This window comes from Eulemur rufifrons, chromosome 12 (genome assembly GCF_041146395.1).
Source record: "Eulemur rufifrons isolate Redbay chromosome 12, OSU_ERuf_1, whole genome shotgun sequence".
Lineage (NCBI taxonomy): Eukaryota > Metazoa > Chordata > Mammalia > Primates > Lemuridae > Eulemur > Eulemur rufifrons.
The window spans coordinates 8,521,016-8,540,909 of record NC_090994.1 but is presented as its reverse complement, the minus strand read 5'-3'; the positions used below and the strand labels follow the sequence as shown (position 1 = coordinate 8,540,909).

Sequence of the window (19,894 nt, the reverse complement as noted above, 5' to 3'; positions counted from 1 at the left end):
CTGTATGCTAGGCATCTGTGTATTTGTAGTGTTTGTGTTATTTCCTATACCATTTTATGTAAAATTATGTAATATTGAAGCATGCCATTTAAAATATCTGTACCGTATATTACATATATATCTGAAATTTCCACTTTTCTCTCTTTTAGTATACATTCTATTTATTTTGGTATCAGGAATGAGGTGCTTCTATAACAAATAACCTAAAAATGTGGAAGTGGCTTTGGAACTTCCAAAGGACCCAGCCCCAGTCTCAACTTTCTCATGCCCGCCCTTGATTTCTGTAGCCATCATTGATTTCCTTTCTTAAAATCTTTCACACTTACAGTCTCTGCCATACAATTTGTTGCTTAACTATTCTGTGTACACATTATATTTTGTTTTATGTGAATTATTTTGTCTACGTAACTAGAACACAAGGTTCTTCAAGGTAGAGCCCATGTGTTAAACTTGTATCTTTCACACAGTACCCACAGTGTGAACATGTACTAGGTACCAGATAAGGATTTAATTATTTAACTAGAATATAATTACTGCCCTGGTCTTCTTCCCTAGCATTTTTTAATTTTACTCAGAGAATCCTTCCAGCTTGTTGTCTGCTGTCGATTTCAGAACTTCACTTTTAACAAATAGCACTATTACCTGGGATTTTAGGAAGGCTACCTGTACAAACTTAGATCTAGTCAAGTTACTGAATGTTTTAAGTTAGCAATGTATAACCTTTCAGTGTTTAAAAGGATGATGATGGATGTTTAGACTTGAATTGTAAATCTACCCAACTGGTGTTGGAGATGAAACTGAAATGTCTGAGTTTTGTAAAGAAACAGAAGGAGTTGGTTATTCTACAGTCTTTTCTAGCTATTATTGTTAGGAAAAGAGGAAGATAATGTTAGTTGTGGTTAATGAATTTCTTCAAAATTTACTGCTTTTAAATCAAATTAAGGGCTGGGCATGGTGGCTCATGCCTGTAATCCTAGCACTTTGGGAGTCCAGGCAGGAGGATCCCATGAGGTCAGGAGTTTGAGACCAGCCTGAGCACCATACTGAGACCCTGCCTCTACAAGAAATATAAAAAATTAGCTGGGCGTAATGGTATGCTTCTGTATTCCCAGCTTCTTGGGAGGCTGAGGCAGGAGGATCATTTGAGCCTAGGAGTTTCAGATTATAGTGAGCTACGATGATGCCACTGCACTCCAGCCCAGACAACAGAGTGAGATCTTGTCTCAACTAAACAAAACAAAATAATAACAAATTAAGGATGTCAGCAACCATAAGTAGAATGATGCAAGAATGAAATGTTTTATTATGAAGAAGAATACAGTTTTTCATTAAATGTTTCACATATTGAAGTTGTTGACACAAGAAAGGTAAATTTAGTGATTTATTATTATTTTTATCTCTGTTCCCTTTAAAATAGAGCTGTAGGTTTCTTATTATTCCTTAGTGCAGCCCAGGAGTGAAGTGTGTTATAATTTATTATTTATAACAATATTTGAAATCCTGAAGTTTTTGAATGATTTTTGTGTCTGTAAGAATTAGAGTGAATTCAAGATTACCACTAATAACACTTCATTTAAAAACACACACACACAAAGTTAGTTTTTCTAGAATGGTGCAAACTCTTTGTTTCCATGATCATGTATCTTGCACATGAATGTTATTTTCTGTGTGTTTTGCCTGCATAGTTGTTGTTTGGACTTTAGTGGCCCCTTAGAGATTATTTTCATTCTAGCCTATGTCATATTACTTTGATTTATGTATTAAGAAAAAATATTAGCGATTATTTTATGCCCTGGTCTGAATGTTTGTGACACCCCCCTCCCCTCAGAACTCCTATGCTGAAATCCTAATCCCCAAGTATTAGGTGTGGTTTTCGGGAGGCAAAGTTTTTTAAAATTCTAAAAGAAAATATAGGAGAAATCTTTGTGACCTTGGGATAGACAATTTTCTTAGGTCACAAAAAGCATGAACCATAAACAATGATAATTGGATTTCATTAAAATGAAAACTTGTGTTCTTCTAAAGATGTTAAGAAAACGAAAAGGCAAGTATCTGCACAGATTGGGAGAAAATATCTACACTACATATATCTTACCAAAGACGTGCATCCAGAATATGTAAAGAATTTACAATTTACTAATAAGTAGACAACCAGCAGAATTAAAAAATGGGCAAAATATTTGAACAGACAGGTCACAAATGAAGATACACAAATGGCCTACAGCATACAAGAAGATGTTCAACACCATTAACTATTGGAGAAATGCAAATTAAAACCCCAATGAGATACCACTTTACACCCTTTAGAATGGCTGAAATTGAAATGACAGTTGCTGTTTTGGCAAGGATGTGTAGTGACTGGAACTCTCATACACTGCCAGTGGGAGTGTAAAATTATATAACTACTTTGGAAAATTATCTGGCAGTTTCCTAATATGTTAATTATACACCTCTCATACTACCCTTGGCATTTTACTCCTAGGTATTTACCCAAGAGAAAGGAAAACACAAGATTTATACACAGATATGTATAGCAGTTTTAGTAACAATAGCCAAAACCAGGAAATGTTTAATAGGTAAACAACCACGATACAGTATATCCCCACAATGGAATACTTGGCAATAAAAGACATAAACTACTGATACATGCAACAGCATGGGTGAGTCACAAAATCCTTATGCTTAGTGAAAAAAGACATAAGACTATGTACTGGACAGCTCTATTAATATAGAACTCAAGAAAGTGCAAATAATCTGTGTGACAGAAAGCAGATCTGTTGCTGGGGGCAGAGGGAAGGCTCTTTTGGGGTAATGGAAATGTTCTTTATCTTGATTGTGCTGGTGGTTTAACATGTCTTCACGAGTCAGATATCAGTGGGTGCAGTTTGTTGTACCTAAGTAAACTTAAAGCTTGTTTTTAGAAAAAGAAATGTGGAGCCTATACTGTAAAATTAATACAGGATTTCATGTAAATGACTTACTTTGGCAAAAAGAGGTTGCAGGCTGATAGGCTACTGTAAAATTAAAGTGAAAGCCTGAAAGAAGGAAATAAATGGAGATTCTCTGTGAACTAGAGATCAATAGTTTGCTTTAGAAGGATGAAATTTACTTTGAAATATTGGCTGGAGTTGAAAGCAGTCCTTTTAAAAGGTATGGTTTAGGTAAAAAAATATTTGTAGTACATATGACAAAAAGGTTACTTTTTTTTTACTAGCTTTAATGTATGAGTGTATTTTTATACATCTTTTATACTTAAAGAACTGCAAATCACAGGAAAATATGAAGAAAAGTGAGCAAAGGATATGATGTTTGTACGTAATTTATAACTGGATAAATTCAAATAGCAATAAACAAAAGAGCTTTTAGATGTATGAACACATTATTCAGAATAGCAAAAAAAGAGAATAACTGTAATGTTTAATAATAGTATATTAGTTAGGTGAATTATATCCATTATGCAAACTCTGAAAATTATATTATGGAAGAATATTTATTGACATGAGAAATTTTTAGTAGTTTATTATTAAATTAAAAAGAAAGTAGAACCAAAGTAGTTTGATTAGCAGAATATTTATAACTGATACTACATCAGTAGTATTATGCTATTCTGTTTTCGTAAATTCTGTATTTGAAAATGTCAAGAAAAGTTTTAAAATAGCTCAAAAACCTTCACTTTATAACACTATATGAACCATATTTGTCAAACATAACTCTATATATGTTTATTTTTAATGATAAGTTAGAATCTTTAAACTTGATTTTAATAAATACACATGCTAATAAAAGTTTGTTTACATTAGATATAAAGCTAATTATTACCCCTAACTGCTGGGTGATTTTCTAGCCCTGTGGAAACAGGTGGTGAATTTTTGTGTCTGCTGATTCCCAGCAATACTCTGATTCCTGGCTGAGTTCCAGTCAGATTGGATGTTGGTAATATTAGTGTTGATTGATTAATTTATAAGACTATTATATATATTTCTAAAGTTTAATTTTATTTATTTTTGAATAAGTAATACAATAACATGGTATAAAATTTAAAAAGGTATGTATCAGGCTGGGCACGGTGGCTCATGCCTGTAATCGTAGCACTCTGGGAGGCCAAGATGGGAGGATCGTTTGAGGCCAGGAGTTTGAGACCAGCCTGAGCAAGAGGGAGACCCTGTCTCTACAAAAAATAGAAAAATTAGCTGGGTGTGGTGGCATGTGCCTATAGTCCCAACTACTTGAGAGACTGAAGCGGGAAGATCACCTGAGCCCAGGAGTTGGAGGCTGCAGTGAGCTATGATGATGCTATTGCACTCTAGCCTGGGCAACAGAGCAAGACCCTGTCTCTCAAAAAAAAAAAAAAAAAAAAATGTAGCAAAAAGTCTTCCTACTTCTAATTCTCGGCCACTAGTTCCCTGACCTGAGAGGGTTAAAGCACACCACCAAAGACTGTCAAGAATACATCTATGGTCAAATAAGTTAGATTTGTTTAGCTTGCTGCAGGAAGGAATACCATACATCAGAAGATCTGTGGGGTATCTCAAAAGGAAGGAGTTGAAGAGAGGATATAAAGGGTTTTAGGAGGGGAGGTCAGTCATAGAGTGATGTTGGGATGGAAATTAGTAGTCGGGGCAGGGATTGGCTGGAATCTAATTTGGGTGAGCTGCTGGAACTGTTTTGCCATTAGTACACAGGAGTTTGTGGTATTCGAACGTGGGTCTGGGCGAGCTGATATTAAAAAAGGTTTGAGCTTAGATGGTCTGTGATGTATAGTACATTGTGGTTTGGTTTGGTACAGTTTATCTGTTTTGCAAGTCCTAGTGTTTTTCTGAGCGTTTGTGAGCACATTGTGGTTTCTGTTTTAATTTTCAATCTGTTTCTGAACCTTCACTTTGTGGTTTCTGTTTTAATTTTCAATCTGTTTCTGAACCTTCTTCAGCTAAACTGGAGGATTTACCATTTAGGAGGTACCTATCTAGTGTTGCTTGGTAGGTTGTGAATGTTTATCAAGCTTTTTTTTTTTGAGACAGAGTCTTTCTCCATCAACCTCTGTCACCCAGGCTGGAGTGCAGAGTCATAGCTCTTGCAGCCTTGAACTCCTGGTCTCAAGCTATCCTCCCACCTCGGCCTCCCAAAGGGCTGGGATTACAGGCATGAGCCACTGTGCCTGGTGTATCAAGCTTTTGATGGTAAACATTTTGACCTCTGCAAGTACCAGGCCATTCTGTTCTTTTTCTTAGGTGATCATTTGTTGAATTCTCTGGTCTGAAAGTAGCTGCACTGCAGCATTTAAGACTGAAGACCACACCCTTGGCATCTGCAACAGACTGAAATGCAGACAGTTATTATTATTAAAGTTTGCAATAATGTTCCATATATCCCATAATCTATTTGAATCTTCCTTTGGTAACCAGGTAATTTTTTTTCTTTTAATTTGGATATGGATTGTTCACCTTGCGAGTATCTGAATGATTAGTCCTATGACCGGTGATTTTCAAGGATGAAGGTCTTGATAATACTATCGATAAAGGAAAGGGTGTCTATTTACAGTGTAGAATCATGAACCAGTGAAGAGAGAAGAAAATAGCCAAGAGAATAAAGGACAAAATCATGCAAAGTACATGGTAATCAGTGGCTTCTGGCATTTGGGAGATTGTGTTTTGATGATCTTGGATCTAAACAGTCTATTCACATTGTCTTTTGCTTCTGGACCATAACAGTTCTGGACCCTGACTCAGCCACTGTGTCTGTCCATAGCAATGATATCAGCAATGTGCATAATTAATTTATTCTCTGTAGTGCCAGTAGTTACGAGTACATGATAACAAATGTTTATGCAAGTTCTTTTGATATGTCTTGCACAAGGCTCAATTCCTGGTCTCTAGCTTATAGCCAGGAACTTTCTGTGGATGTAAAGAAGCAGCAGAAACCACTTGTGGAAGATGAGAGTATAGGCTTTAGTTGATTCATGTTAGCCAGTGTTATCAGAATGGAAGAGAGTGGAATCTATTACAGTAAAGTACATAATCAATTTTGTAAAGATTTAGTCACTGATTATCCTGGAAGTAAAAACATGTTGAACAAGGAGGACATTGGCAAATCTCCTGGCCTGTCTTTCATTTATCCTAGAAAGTGTATTATGAATTTCACCAATACAAGCTTATTTAAACCTAGAGATCAATTCTTTTTGTAGATGGCTATTGTGTCAGTCTTTGTACATGAAGGTATGTTTTCTTTAACCTGAAAGATACCCAAATGTTGAAGTATATTTATGTTTAACACATTTTATTATATGTGATTTACTTAGGAAGGCTCAACTTAATGATTTATCGTTTTTTTCCCCCTTTTAACCCAAGTTAATAAAGCAAAGAGCTCTTACAATAGTTTTGAGTTAATTAAAAGTTGGAGAATGCCAAACAAAACTAATAATTTATATAATCCTTTAAAAATTTTTTAATAAGGTGAAGGACCAGAGTTTTGTGTTATCTAATGATCGTTCAAATCAAAGATGTTGTGGGTGTGAAAGACATCTTAACAGTTTTATTATTCTGAATTTGAGAAAGACAATCAAAGAGAATTGTCATGTAGTTACAGGCAATATCTTTAAAAATACAGCAATAAGTGACAGTGATTATTAGGAATGTTACCTTTTTTCCAAAAGTAAAGAACTTAAGAAAAAATGATACAAGTATGTCAAAAAGCACAGAGAGGCCAGGTACGGTGGCTCAGGCCAGTAATCCTAGCACTCTGGGAGGCCAAGATGGAGGTCAGGAGTTTGAGACCAGCTTGAGCAAGAGCAAGACCCTGTCTCTACTAAAAATAGAAAAATTAGCCGGGTATGGTGGCACATCCCTTTAGTCCCAGCTACTCAGGAGGCTGAGGCAGGAGGATGGCTTGAGCCCAGGAGTTTGACATTGCAGTGAGCTATGATGAACCTACTACACTCTAGCCGGGATGACAGAGCAAGACTCTGTCTCAAAAAAAAAAAAAATTAAAAATTAAGAAAAAAAAAAAGCACAGAGAGTTGACAGAATGTTTTGGTGAGTTTGCCTTTTCCAGGTTTTGCATCTGTTAGGCACCAAAATATGGCCTGGTTGGCAACAGGTCAGGGAGGTCTGCACAAATCTGAGTTTTCAGTAAACTTTTTCCTTTTTATTCTTGGATTTGGGAAGTCTTTTACTGAGGCAGTTTTAGAATTTGCATTGCATTTGGAGGCCTCCTCACGTTAATTAAATACAGACTAAGCTAGGCATGGTGCCTGTAGTCCCAGCTACCCGGGAAGCTGAGGCAGTAGGATTGCTCGAGCTCAGGAATTTGAGGCTAACCTGAACAACATAATGAGACCATGTCTCTATCCTTGAATATTCAGAAATCTGTTTTTTTCCTGTTGTTTTAAGGTGTCTCTTCAAATAAGGAATCTTGTTCATGTTAAAAGTTCCACAAGATGCCATTTGTAATTCTAAATTTTTCTTTGGTGGAATTAAGCCATTTGTTGAATTATAGTCATACAAAATCTGAAAACTTGAAGGAAGCAGGTAGAAGAGGCCCAGAAGAGACACAGAGTTAGACTGAGAAAAATCTCAGGTGACTTGTAGTGGTGGTAAGAATGGCTCATTTGCAACCACACGTCTCCGGAAGACATGATATGTCATCAAAGACCAGCTCACCAACTGAGGGCAGCTCCAGGCAGACAGAACTAAACAAAACATTTCTTAGGATTATAAGGACTAAGAAAGGTCTTTACAGAGTTTTAGAAAAGGTGACCTGAGGCAAAGTTTAACCAAAGATATTGCACTGATGAAACTTCTGAACTGGTCAACCTTTGGGGCTGGCTGAAGGATGGACTTATTAGGCCTGTGTCTCTCCTCTTCCTGGGGACTCCCTCTTACACAGGAATGACACTGAAGATAGTGAACAAGCAGGTGGGTGATAGGAATTACATTATTTAGGCAGAAGCAAATTACCCTTGGGAATAGTACAATCTATTAAGATTTGAAAAATCAGAGGACCCAAATATCACCATGACACTGAAGTGCTTAATAAAATTATCGGAGCTCAGACACCTCATTGTTGCAGGAAGGGTGGTCTTGAGGGGGTGGAAACTCAAAGGTCTCAGATATGCACACTATTACATTGTTGCAGGTCTCACCAGAAACAAGGGGCTCAGCTGATTCTTAGTGGAAACTCCAATTGTCAAAGCCCACTGACCAAAACCCTGAAGGATTTATTTGTAGTTTTTTTAAAAAGTTGGGTATATTTAACTTGCTGCAACAAACAGAAAGAACCAGAGGTACTAGTGCTCTCTCAAAAGGGGAGGCAGTTAGGAAAGGGTACTCGTCAGGTACTGTGTTTCATTAGTGACAGTTGTTAGAATGTAGGATAGAACTTTGTAATCTGGACAAGGATTAGAATTTGTAAACAAGATGAGTTGCTAGAACTCATGAAGTGCTAAGTGTTAGATCAGATCTAGTATCTGTGTAGAGTTACTGTTAAATTAATTTGCCTGAGGTCTTATCTTTGAACTTGTATCTGAAGGATCCGGTGAAGAATCTAGTTTGAGTTTAGATAGTCTGTGATGTACATGTGGTTTGGTTTGGTTCACTTTATCTATTTTATGAGTCATAGCACAGTTACAAGTTTTGACTTTTCTTTCAATTCTAAGAGACAGCCAGTGTATGCTTCCTTATGTATACATACACTGAAAGTGTATTTGTAATTGTTTAAAGGTCTTAGAAAACAACTTTAACTTCATGAATTACCTGAGAGTCTGTATTAGTTTTCTATTGCCGCGTAACAAATTGCCACAAACTTAGTGGCTTAAACTAGCACCCGTCTTTTAGCTCATAACTGTGTAGATCAGAAGTCCAATCATGGCATGGATGTCTCTGCTCAGGGCCTCAAGAGCTGAAATCAAAGTGCCCTCATTTTACATTTATGGTTTATAGACTTGTGGCTGTTAGACACCAGGGGACCTAAAGTAGACAACGTTACTATTGCTACAACATCACTAGTTGATAGGAATTTTTCAGCTTCATCATAATTTAATTTTTAATTTTTATTTTAAGAGAGAGTCTCGCTCTGTTGCCCAGATTGGAGTGTGGTGGTGTGATCACAGCCTTGAACTCCTGGGCATTATACAGTAGACAAATCAAGGCCGGGCGCGGTGGCTCACGCCTGTAATCCTAGCACTCTGGGAGGCCGAGGCGGGTGGATCGCTCGAGGTCAGGAGTTCGAGACCAGCCTGAGCAAGAGCGAGACCCCATCTCTACTAAAAATAGAAAGACATTATATGGACAACTAAAAATCTATATAGAAAAAATTAGCCGGGCATAGTGGCGCATGCCTGTAGTCCCAGCTACTCGGGAGGCTGAGGCAGTAGGATCGCTTAAGCCGAGGAGTCTGAGGTTGCTGTGAGCTAAGCTGATGCCACGGCACTCACTCTAGCCTGGGCAACAAAGTGAGACTCTGTCTCAACAACAAAAAAAAGTAGACAAATAAGGAGATAACAGCCAATTTTTAAATATCACAATTTTTTTCTGTTGCAGTTGCTAATTCACTGTGATATAAATATATAAACTTTGTACCCAGTGTAAACTGAAGTCGTTGTTAGCATTTCCAGATTAGAAAACATAACTGGACTTTCCATATCTATTCCTCTTTTATGCTCTGTTAGTGCAGCAAATTATTCTCAGACATAGCTCCATCCTGTTAGTAATGTTCTTCTTGTTATCAGTAATAAAGTACATGAGGCAACTAACTACCTTTTGAAAATGCAGTGTGTATCCATGAACTCAAATCAGGCTTCTAAAACATACAGTTTCATTAGGTCAGTTCTGTGGAAGAAATAAATGCCATTTTAGTGTTGTGATTTCTTTCATTTTCTTTAACCACAGTTTCATTTTTAACACCTTTTCCACAGATAGAAAAATAAAGATATTCATATCATCTAGTGCCTTGTCTCATTTTTAGCTTGGTTCCCTGAATCAGCTTTAAGTCTTTCATGTTTATATATAAAACATTATAATTTATGCACACACACGTGCACACACAAATCTGTTAAACGACTTTGCTTTAACTGTGATCTTTTTTACAATTAGAGGTGATCATTATGATATACAGTATCTTGGAATTTTTTCCCACATAGTTCTGGTGCTGTGGATGCAAAATCATGGTGATTTATTAGGTTTAATTTGTCACATAAAAAAAGTGTGTTATGTTTGTTTTATGTACATGTAAGTATTTTAAATTCTTTTTTCTCTTTCTAGCTGTCCCCTTTCCTCCAACCCAGCGGCTTACTTTGAAGGAAGTATTTGAAAATGGGAAACCTAAAGTTGATGTCTTGAAAAATCATTTGATAAAGGAGGGCCGACTAGAAGAGGAAGTGGCCTTAAAGATAATCAAGGATGGGGCTGCCATCCTGAGACAAGAGAAGACCATGATAGAAGTAGAGGCTCCAATCACAGGTATGAAAAATGTTTGCATAATGGCACTTAGATTTGTACTAATTTTGATTAGTACAAATGATTGATTGAGATTGAGATTGAGACTGATTGAGAAATGATTACAAATAACCAGCTAAAATGTGGTGTTATAATTTTTCTAGGAATTATGAGACAGTTTTAGGATTGGTTAGGACAGTGATCCCCCAACCTTTTTGACACCAGGGACTGGTTTCATGGAAGACAGTTTTTCCATGGTCCAGGGTCGGGAAGTTGGGGGTGGGGAATGGTTTTGGGATGATTCAAGCACATTACATTTATTGTGCACTTTATTTCTATTATTACATTGCAATGAAATAATTATACAAACCTCTCTGCTAATTATAATCTGTATTTGCAGCTGCTCCCCAATGCTAGCATCACCACCTCAGCTCCACCTCAGATCATGAGACATTAGATTCTCATAAGGTGTGAGCAACCTAGATCCTTGCATGTACAGTTTACAGTAGGGTTCATGCTCCTATGAGAATCTAATGCCACCACTGATCTGACAGGAGGCGGAGCTCAGGTGGTGATGTGCGTGATAGGGAGCGGCTGTAAACACAGATGAAGCTTCACTCCTCTGCTGCTCACCTCCTGCTGTGCTACCTGGTTCCTAATAGGCCGTGGACTGGTACCCAGGAGTTGGGGACTGCAGAGTTAAGATGTGTGTCGTTCATTGAAGGAATACTATTTTAAATGTCCAATTTTTTCCAGTAGGACTATTTAGTATCAATAGATTCACTAAAATTATATAGCAATCCAGTCAAAAACTAAAGTTATTTAAGTTAAAAGTTAAACTGTGATGCCTTTTAGTGTAATGCCCTTTTTCTTCTAAGACATGTCTCCTCACCTCACCATGTGACTTTCTCCTAGTGTGTGGTGATGTTCATGGACAATTCTTTGACCTGATGAAGTTATTTGAAGTTGGAGGATCACCTAGTAACACACGCTACCTCTTTCTGGGTGACTATGTGGACAGAGGCTATTTCAGTATAGAGGTAAAAATTAAACCGAATTTGTTGGAACTATTATATTGTCTTTTTCAGTAGAAGAAATTAAGATGAGAACACTGGCAGAATATATGAACTATGTTACTTCAAAATTAAAGTAATAATGCAATGTTTTAGTTGATATAAAAAAGCTATTCCTTTTTTTTAACCAGTAGAAAATCTGACATATAAAAGGCTATATTAACCCAGCTTTGCAAATAAGTTAAATATTTCTAATCTATCCTCTTTGAAGATCGTGTACAGGCTGTATAAACAAGTGACATAAATTGGTGTTCACCTTTAATGGTGTTTGGATTAGCTGACCTTAATTATAAGACCATAAGCTGCTGAGCTACAATTAACTCTTAGATTAACTGCCAGTGGTAAATAAGCAGGCATTTAGCTTATTGTAGGAATAATTTCTGATACTGTTGCACATAGTAAGCACTTAATAAATGTTTATTGAAGAGGAAAAAATGAATTACAGTTCAGTTAATGAAAACATAGTTTCCTTTTATATATTTTGAAAATTGAATGACAGGAACATGGTTAGAATTAAAAACAAATAGAATGTTTTATGTGTAAAAGATAAAACTATTTGAGAACATAATTCAAGGACTTGAGTACAGTGGAACCACAGCACATTCATATTTAATGTTCATTGATTCAACTCTATATGCTTGGCAAATAAAAGGAATGTAACTTTTGAAATAGTGTGGGTAATCAAATTTGTAATGTGTTCCAGAATAAGCCTGAGATGAGAAATTGAGTCTGCTTGCTGTTTTTGTTGTCTCTAGTACTGCCTGCCCCTCATTGTCTGAGAATCTCACTGTACTGAGGGTGTTTCTGGTGGTTAAAAGTTTATTATTGCTGCAGCATCACTCCTAAATACAAGTCGACTCTCTCACCTGACGCCCAGCCAGTTGTGCTAAAGCTACAGGAAAAATAAACAACAAAATAAACAGATCTTACTCTTTAGTTAGATAGGCAATCTAAATTCATCAATCAGAAAAGTTCAATTTTATCTGCCAGTACCTAAAATTCATTTAGTGTCAAATGTGAGGACAAAAGTTAGTGGTATAAACTGAGAAAATGGTAAAGCCCGTTTTCTCTGCTGCTCAGTCAATGTCCAAGGTCTCTAAATGGGTCCCAGGGATGGATGGAGATCGTGCTTACAGACTGTATCATTGAAAACTTCCCTATTGCTACTCATGTCATGTTTCAAAAGACAGTAAGTCAAAAGCATGGATATTTGAAAGACACGTTGAGTGTTTATTTCTTTGTGTGTTTACAAGCATGAGAAGGTTTTAGAGGGTGAAGAGAAAAAGAATACAAAACTTAGTGAATTTTTAATTAGTCGTTTAATGAAATAACTTTTTAATGATAAATTATTGTGCCAAATTATCTTCTGATTATTAACTCATATAGTTTAAAAGTAGATTTTAAGTAGTTTTAAGTCATTAGTATAGTCAATAAAACCCAAAAATATCCACAATGATCTTTGTACACATACACCATGTTCAGAATATTTTGTGTTACACATTTTTTTCTTCACTCATCAACAAAGTTTCCTGAGTGCCAACTTTATGGCAGGCTATGAGAATAACATAAAGAAAAAGATTCGTGCTCTCTGTAAGAGCTCATAGTCTAACAGAAAAGATACACACTTATGAATAGATCTTTCAGTATAATGCAAAAAGTGTTTATTTAGTTATCAGCAGTATTTTTTATATTAGGATTCCAGCATAATACCTGACACATAGTAGGCACTCAATTAATATTTGTTGAATGAGTGAATATTAATCATAGTTTGTACTTGGCTTTATCCTGTTATTGGATGTTTGCTGACTTGTTTTTCTGGAATAACTTAAGAAATAAATGAATCAAAACTTTAATGTGACAATGCTATTTTATGCCAGTTTTAAAAATGACCTGTGGGATATATCTAGTGTTAACTGGAAGCCACTTATTTATACACCATTAAGATTATAAACTTCTATAGGCTACAGCTTAGTCCAACATGGTAGAACTATTTACTTGAAATATTTTATATCTATGTCCTTGATAACCATGAATGGGATGTTTTTGTCCAATAGCTGAAAATAAAGTCACGGAATCTTTATTAAATTTTTTTTTGGTTACAAATAGTTCATTTTTGGTAGAAAAATTGGGAAATGCAGAATCTAAGAAAACAAAAACTTTCCATAAATCAGAGAAAGTCACTGTTATATAACATTTTCCTATATTTTCTTAATAGTCTTTTTCTTCTTTTACATTTGTATATGTTTTGTTTTTAAAGAAAATTAGCATCATGATCTGTATTCCTTTTTGTAATATTCTTTTTCCGCCCAAAACTGTATTGAAAGTATTTTTTTCTATCATTAAAATTTCTCCAAGAAAGATCACTTGAGGCCAGGAGTTCGAGACCAGCCTGGGTAACATAGCAAGACCCTGTATCTATAAAAAATTTTTTTTTTTTTTTTTTTTTTTTTTGAGACAGAGTCTCACTCTGTTGCCCGGGCTAGAGTGAGTGCCGTGGCGTCAGTCTAGCTCACAGCAACCTCAAACTCCTGGGCTTAAGCGATCCTACTGCCTCAGCCTCCCGAGTAGCTGGGACTACAGGCATGCGCCACCATGCCCGGCTAATTTTTTGTATATATATATTTTAGTTGTCCATATAATGTCTTTCTATTTTTAGTAGAGACGGGGTCTCGCTCTTGCTCAGGCTGGTCTCGAACTCCTGACCTCGAGCGATCCACCCGCCTCGGCCTCCCAGAGTGCTAGGATTACAGGCGTGAGCCACCGCGCCCGGCCTATAAAAAATTTTAAAAATTAACTGGGCATGGTGGTGTGTGCCGGTATTCCCAGCTACACAGAAAGTTGAAGCAGGAAGATTCTTTGAACCTAGGAGTTTGAGGCTGCAGTGAGCTATGATCAGGCCATTGCACTCCAGCCTGGGCGACAGAGACCATGTTTCTAGAAAAAAAAATTGCTCCAAGAATGTGGTGTCTAGGTCAAATGAGATATAGAGACAAATCTTTGAAATTAAAATGTTTCATTTGTGAAGAAATCATTGTAATTTGAGGCATACAGGTGGTCTTCGGTGTATCCAAAGAACAAAGAGAATGTTAGAGGTTTTATGCAAAAGAGATGGGTTATGCATCGCTTTCTTTGAGAAAGTTCATTAGCAATAGTAAGGTTCTGGAGAGCTGGCAAGCTTCGATTGGTGAGTGATGGCAGTGGGTAAAAATAGTCTTAGAATTGTAGCAGGTCATTTCAGTAGCCATTAAATGAAACTGATTTCAGGTTACAGCAAGCAACTTCAGCACACAGTCTTGCAGAGGATTACATTTTGGGAACAATGTTATGTGCCTTGAGTGCTTCCCGCCCCCCCCAAGCCCTCCATCTCTTGACTCTGTTTTAGTTGGGTATGACAAGAATGACCCAGTTTGCATGACCAACTTTCACAGTAGTTAATGGTACAAATACAATGATTTATTACACCATTCCTTTACTGTTGTTGGATAAATAGGTTTGTAGCAGATTGTGCTTATTTATTGCCTACCTTTCCCCTATTCTTCCTTAAGAACAAAATTTCTATTTTATTCAGATAAATGGGATTGGGGTTGCAGGGAGAACCTTTGCTCTCAGGGAAGAAAGGCTCTTATCCCAGCCCCAGGGAGTGAATTCTGGTTGGTCTGAACTAGTCGAGACAATCCATTTCCTGTCACCAGTGATTTGGTCTAGAGGTAAACATGGGATCTTCTTCTGCCCAGTAATATATAAGGGGAACTCTGCCGGCTGTTTTTGTTTGTTGTTTTTGGAAACATTCTAGATGAAACAACTCTTGCAAGGTGAAAGGTTTTGGACCCCCATTCTACCATGTCACTTCAAATGTGGATGTATGTCTTGTAGCAGCTATTTTGTGACTATGAGGAGGTGACGTGACTAAGGATGAAAAGTAGACTTGCTGTGAATGAATCACAGATCAAAGAGGTAGAGAGGGCTTGGTTTCTTGGTGATGTTATTGAGCTGGTACACCAAACCTGGGCATCTTATCTCCAGACTTCTTTTGTGGGGTCCTTAAATGTCTTCATTATGCAACAGTGAATTGGGTTTTGTATCACTTGTACTGTAAGTGGTACAAGGTTGCTTTGCAATTATTTTTGTTCCGTGTATTGCTGAAGCTAATGTCTTTTCAACTACATCTTTGATGGCATTTCTGATATTTCCTTAGATGAGATTCTCATATGTTAAGTAATTGGATCAAAAAGTAGAACATTTTTAAGACTTTTGATAGATACTGCCGAATTGTTTTCACAGAATCTTATTTCACCTTATTTTTTCATTATATACTTAATTTTCTTACCTTGAGCCTATCTAAGAGAATCCAGGCATAATGAATTTTTTCTTTCATGCCCAGAGCAAGCATTGGTCTTTTCTGAAGCAATGTGGGCTTTGATTAGTACACCAGGGACTGATCTAAATGTCACTTATAAAACAGAATAGTAAAGTTTCACTTTTCTTTGAGCCTTTTGATGTTCTTCCTTCATCTGTACATATTATAAAGTGCTTTTTTGTGGTAGGGGAAGCTAAATTTGAGTTTTCTTTAGCTGGTTTTGTGAGAAAAGAAAACATTAACGGGGACATGTTCAGCATAGGATATGTTACAATAAATGCACAGGAACCACCAACTGATGAACAGCTGTTGACACACAGAAATGATTCTTGAGGTAGAGTAAAAATTGTGTTCATACAGGAAGTAATTGAATATCTGAACCTATCTCCTGAAAATCATGGCCTTGTAATTGAATTATACAAGACAATTATACAGTTGCATTCTGATATGTAAGATAAGGAAATGAAACTTGAAATTAGAGGCCAGGAGGTATATCAACCAAATTACATTGTACTATGGATATAAATTGTGCTTTTATGTATCTCATTGCTTCAAAAACATGAGTTGGTCTGTCCAGAAGGCAGAAATAAAGACCCAAATAAATCAAAAGATATATTGTGTTCTTGGTTGGGAAAGGTATGTGTATAGAAAAGAGAAAGCACAGTCTAAATTTATATATGGATTTAATGTAATTTTCCTTGGAATGTTTTGTGAAAATTGATATCTTGATAATGAAGTTCAGCCCCCAAAAGAAAAAAGCCTTGTAAGTATATTTATTTGTATGTGCCTATATATTTAAGTTTTTTGGTTATTTTGCAATGTCTGTATCAAATGTTTATATACTTTGATGTAGCAGTCCCATTTTTGAGAATTTATACATAACCTAAGTATAATGATGGATAAATAGTTTGTCACAATGACTGAAAGGTCCTATCGGCATTTAATAAGCAGGTTCCAGGGATACAAAATATCATGCAATATGCAGGAGACTCCTAAACAACAAAGAATTATGATTTTCAAATTGTCAGTATTATCTGTGTTGAAAAAGATGGTTAGATTATGTGGATATGGAGATGAACAAGCAAAGTCCTTTACTATACTTTCTAGTGAGAAGGACAGCATCAGGTATTTATTTGCCATCTATGAAAATCAAATTAGAGTAAAGGGCTAAAGGGGACAGAAGCAAATAACTTAGATGGAGTTGCCAGGACAGGCCTTTCTGAGGAGGAAACATTTGAACAGAATGACCTGCTGGAACAAGTGATGTATAGATTGGGGAAAACACCTTCCAGGCAGAGAACACAACCAGTGTAAGGGCTCAGAGGCAGGAGCAAGCATCAGCAGTCCACGCATGGTGACAAGGCCAGCGTGGCCAAACAGAATCACGAGGAAGTGGGAGATACAGGAGATGTAGCAGTGAGAGGCAGATAGATTATGTTAGCCCTGCAGACCATGGTCATGAGTTTGCGCTTTATTCTGGATGTGATAGGAAGTCCTTGGAGGATTATCTATTTGTTTATTTTTGAGCAGGGGCGTGGTATTTTCGCATTTATGTTTTAAAACAATCACTCTAGCTGCCTTGTGGTGAATTGACTGTTAGAGCCCAGAAGTCGGTGCAGGGAGTCCAATTAGGAACTCAATCCAATAAAATGGGCGGAAGTTAGTGATTAGATTGTGCATATTGAGAAACATTTGGATTCAGGATTTAAAAGTCTTTCCTCCTTGGGGAGGTGGGAAAATCTCAGTTGAAGTGATCAAGCTCCTCAGGTCATGGCACATTTATCTTTGCAAAGTCCCTCTTTTTTTGTTTTATTCTTTTTTTTTCTTATCTGTGACCTCTGTCTTTCTTACTCCCTCTCCCCAGTATACACATTTCTATTGTATTTGATCTATGCCTCGGAATATGTGTAATACATGATATTAATTTTTTAATATACAGGGTTAGTATGGACAAAGTACTTTAATTTTACGTAAATGATGTGTTGTTCAGTGGTCCTTAAATTTTAGCATACATCATAATTACCTGGAAGGTTTGTGCAGACAGGTTGCTGGGACCCACCCGGTTCTGATTCATTAGGTTTGGGCTAGAGCCTGCCAATCTACATTCTACCAAGTTCCCAGGTGATGCTGGTGCACCACATTTTGAGATGAATGTGATTACACTTTGAGAGCCAGTGGTGTAGCTCTATTTCTATTTTTTTCCCACTTATCACTGTTACTACATGTGCCACTAGGTCATTGTTTTCTGCCTACTGGATGGTATTTTATAGTATATATCTATGACATTTTAGTTCTCCATTCCCATTGGTGGACACCTGGGTTGCCTCTAATTTCTGTTTAAAAGGAACACTGTTATGATGAACACCTCATGTAAATCCAATTATGCACCAGTGTTTTAGTTTCTCTGTGGTTTATGAACAAGAATGGTATTGCTAGGACAAAGGGTATAAGCATTCATACTTGAACCGAGTATTGATTGCCGGATGACTCTTCAGAATGGCTGTCCCAGTCTGTATTCCTACCAGCAGCACTGACGTGTTCATATTTCCTCATATCCGTCCTTCCAGACTTTAACTTTATCTCATTTTCTAATACTTACCAATACAGTGGGTATAAAGTAGTATCTTAGTGTTGTTTTAATTAATATTTCTCTAATTACTAATGAAAGTGAGCATCTCATATGTTAGCCATTAAACTTTTACAATCACTATTAGAGGAGTTTCTTACGTGACCTTTCGGAGGTAAATTAAACATATACAAACATATTTGTACTTTTTTTGGGGGGGGGGGCAACTTGATCTGTTGCCCAGGCTGGAGTGCAGTGACATCATCCTAACTCACTGCAACCTCAAACTTCCTCTACTACAATGTGGAGTAGTAGCTTAGTGAAAATGCCTCTTGGTTCTCCATTAAATAAAATACAGGTTTTAGGACTGATACATACATATATATATGTGTGTGTGTGTGTGTGTGTGTGTAGGTGGCTTGTCAGAGAGTTCTAGATATTTACATAGAACATGGGAACAAAAATAGAGGAGAGATTTCTGTGAAGGCTACTCTCTATGCTTGGTCAAATTCTGGGGCAACAAGCACATCACATTCAAAAGCTGGAAGGTTTCATTTTTCAATTTGGCAGTAAGCAGGGAGATATGTCATTACAGCAAGTCATTTGAATGTATATAAATTGTCTTTATGCATTATCATGCTCACCAAGAAAATTTTATCCTTGAATTTGTCTTGTAGTGTGTGCTGTATTTATGGAGTTTAAAGATTAATCATCCCAAAACATTGTTTCTGCTTCGAGGAAATCATGAATGCAGGCATCTTACAGACTATTTCACCTTCAAACAAGAATGTAAGTATAATCACTTCTCTAGAACCTTTTTAGTTACCCTTTAAAGCCTGTCCCAAAGTGAATCAAACAGAAAGAAAAAAGAAACTAATGGAACTCAAATGTTCCTGTCCTTTTTTTTTTTTCCCCTAGTAAGACCTAAGATCCACCTTATAAGACCTTTATTTTGAAAATAACTTTGAGTTTCCTCCTTAATTATAAAGTAATAAATTTGGGATATTTAGAAAACAGAGAAGTCTAAAGGAGATAAAAATTGTCCATAATCACACCACTTAGAGATAATCACTGTTATCTCACTATTTGAGATATAGTCTTCCATTCTTTTTTCTGTATATGTAAAACCAATTATGAAATAGTTCAAATGTATATATCTGTATATATTTTTAAAATAAAATTGAGCTCATGTAACTATTTAATAAATTGCCCTTTTCACTTAACATAATAGCAATTTTCCGTATTATTAAAATTTTTGAAAACATGATTTTAAAATGTTATTTTAATGTTTTTTAAGTATTCCATCTTACAAATGCCCTATTTTGTATATATCTAACTTAATAACAACTGTAGGACATTTATGTTGCTTCTAAGTGTAAATAATACTGTAATAGTAAAAAAAAAAAAAAAGGTAAATATAAAGGTAGAATTATTTTGAAAGTGCCTCTTGTTTCTAGAGGCATTACTAGAT

At 36.3% G+C, this 19,894-nt stretch overlaps 1 protein-coding gene across 2 annotated transcripts in view; it reads left to right on the top strand.

The window, feature by feature from the left end:
- The window catches only part of PPP3CC (protein phosphatase 3 catalytic subunit gamma), a 62,773-nt gene that overhangs the window by 9,794 nt on the left and 33,085 nt on the right, over positions 1–19,894 (top strand). For both annotated transcript variants that reach the window (XM_069485148.1, XM_069485149.1), the window contains exons 2-4: positions 10,254–10,451; positions 11,343–11,467; positions 19,101–19,212. In XM_069485148.1, the coding sequence (XP_069341249.1) occupies positions 10,254–10,451; positions 11,343–11,467; positions 19,101–19,212 (435 nt within the window). The remainder of the gene's footprint in view (positions 1–10,253; positions 10,452–11,342; positions 11,468–19,100; positions 19,213–19,894) is intronic.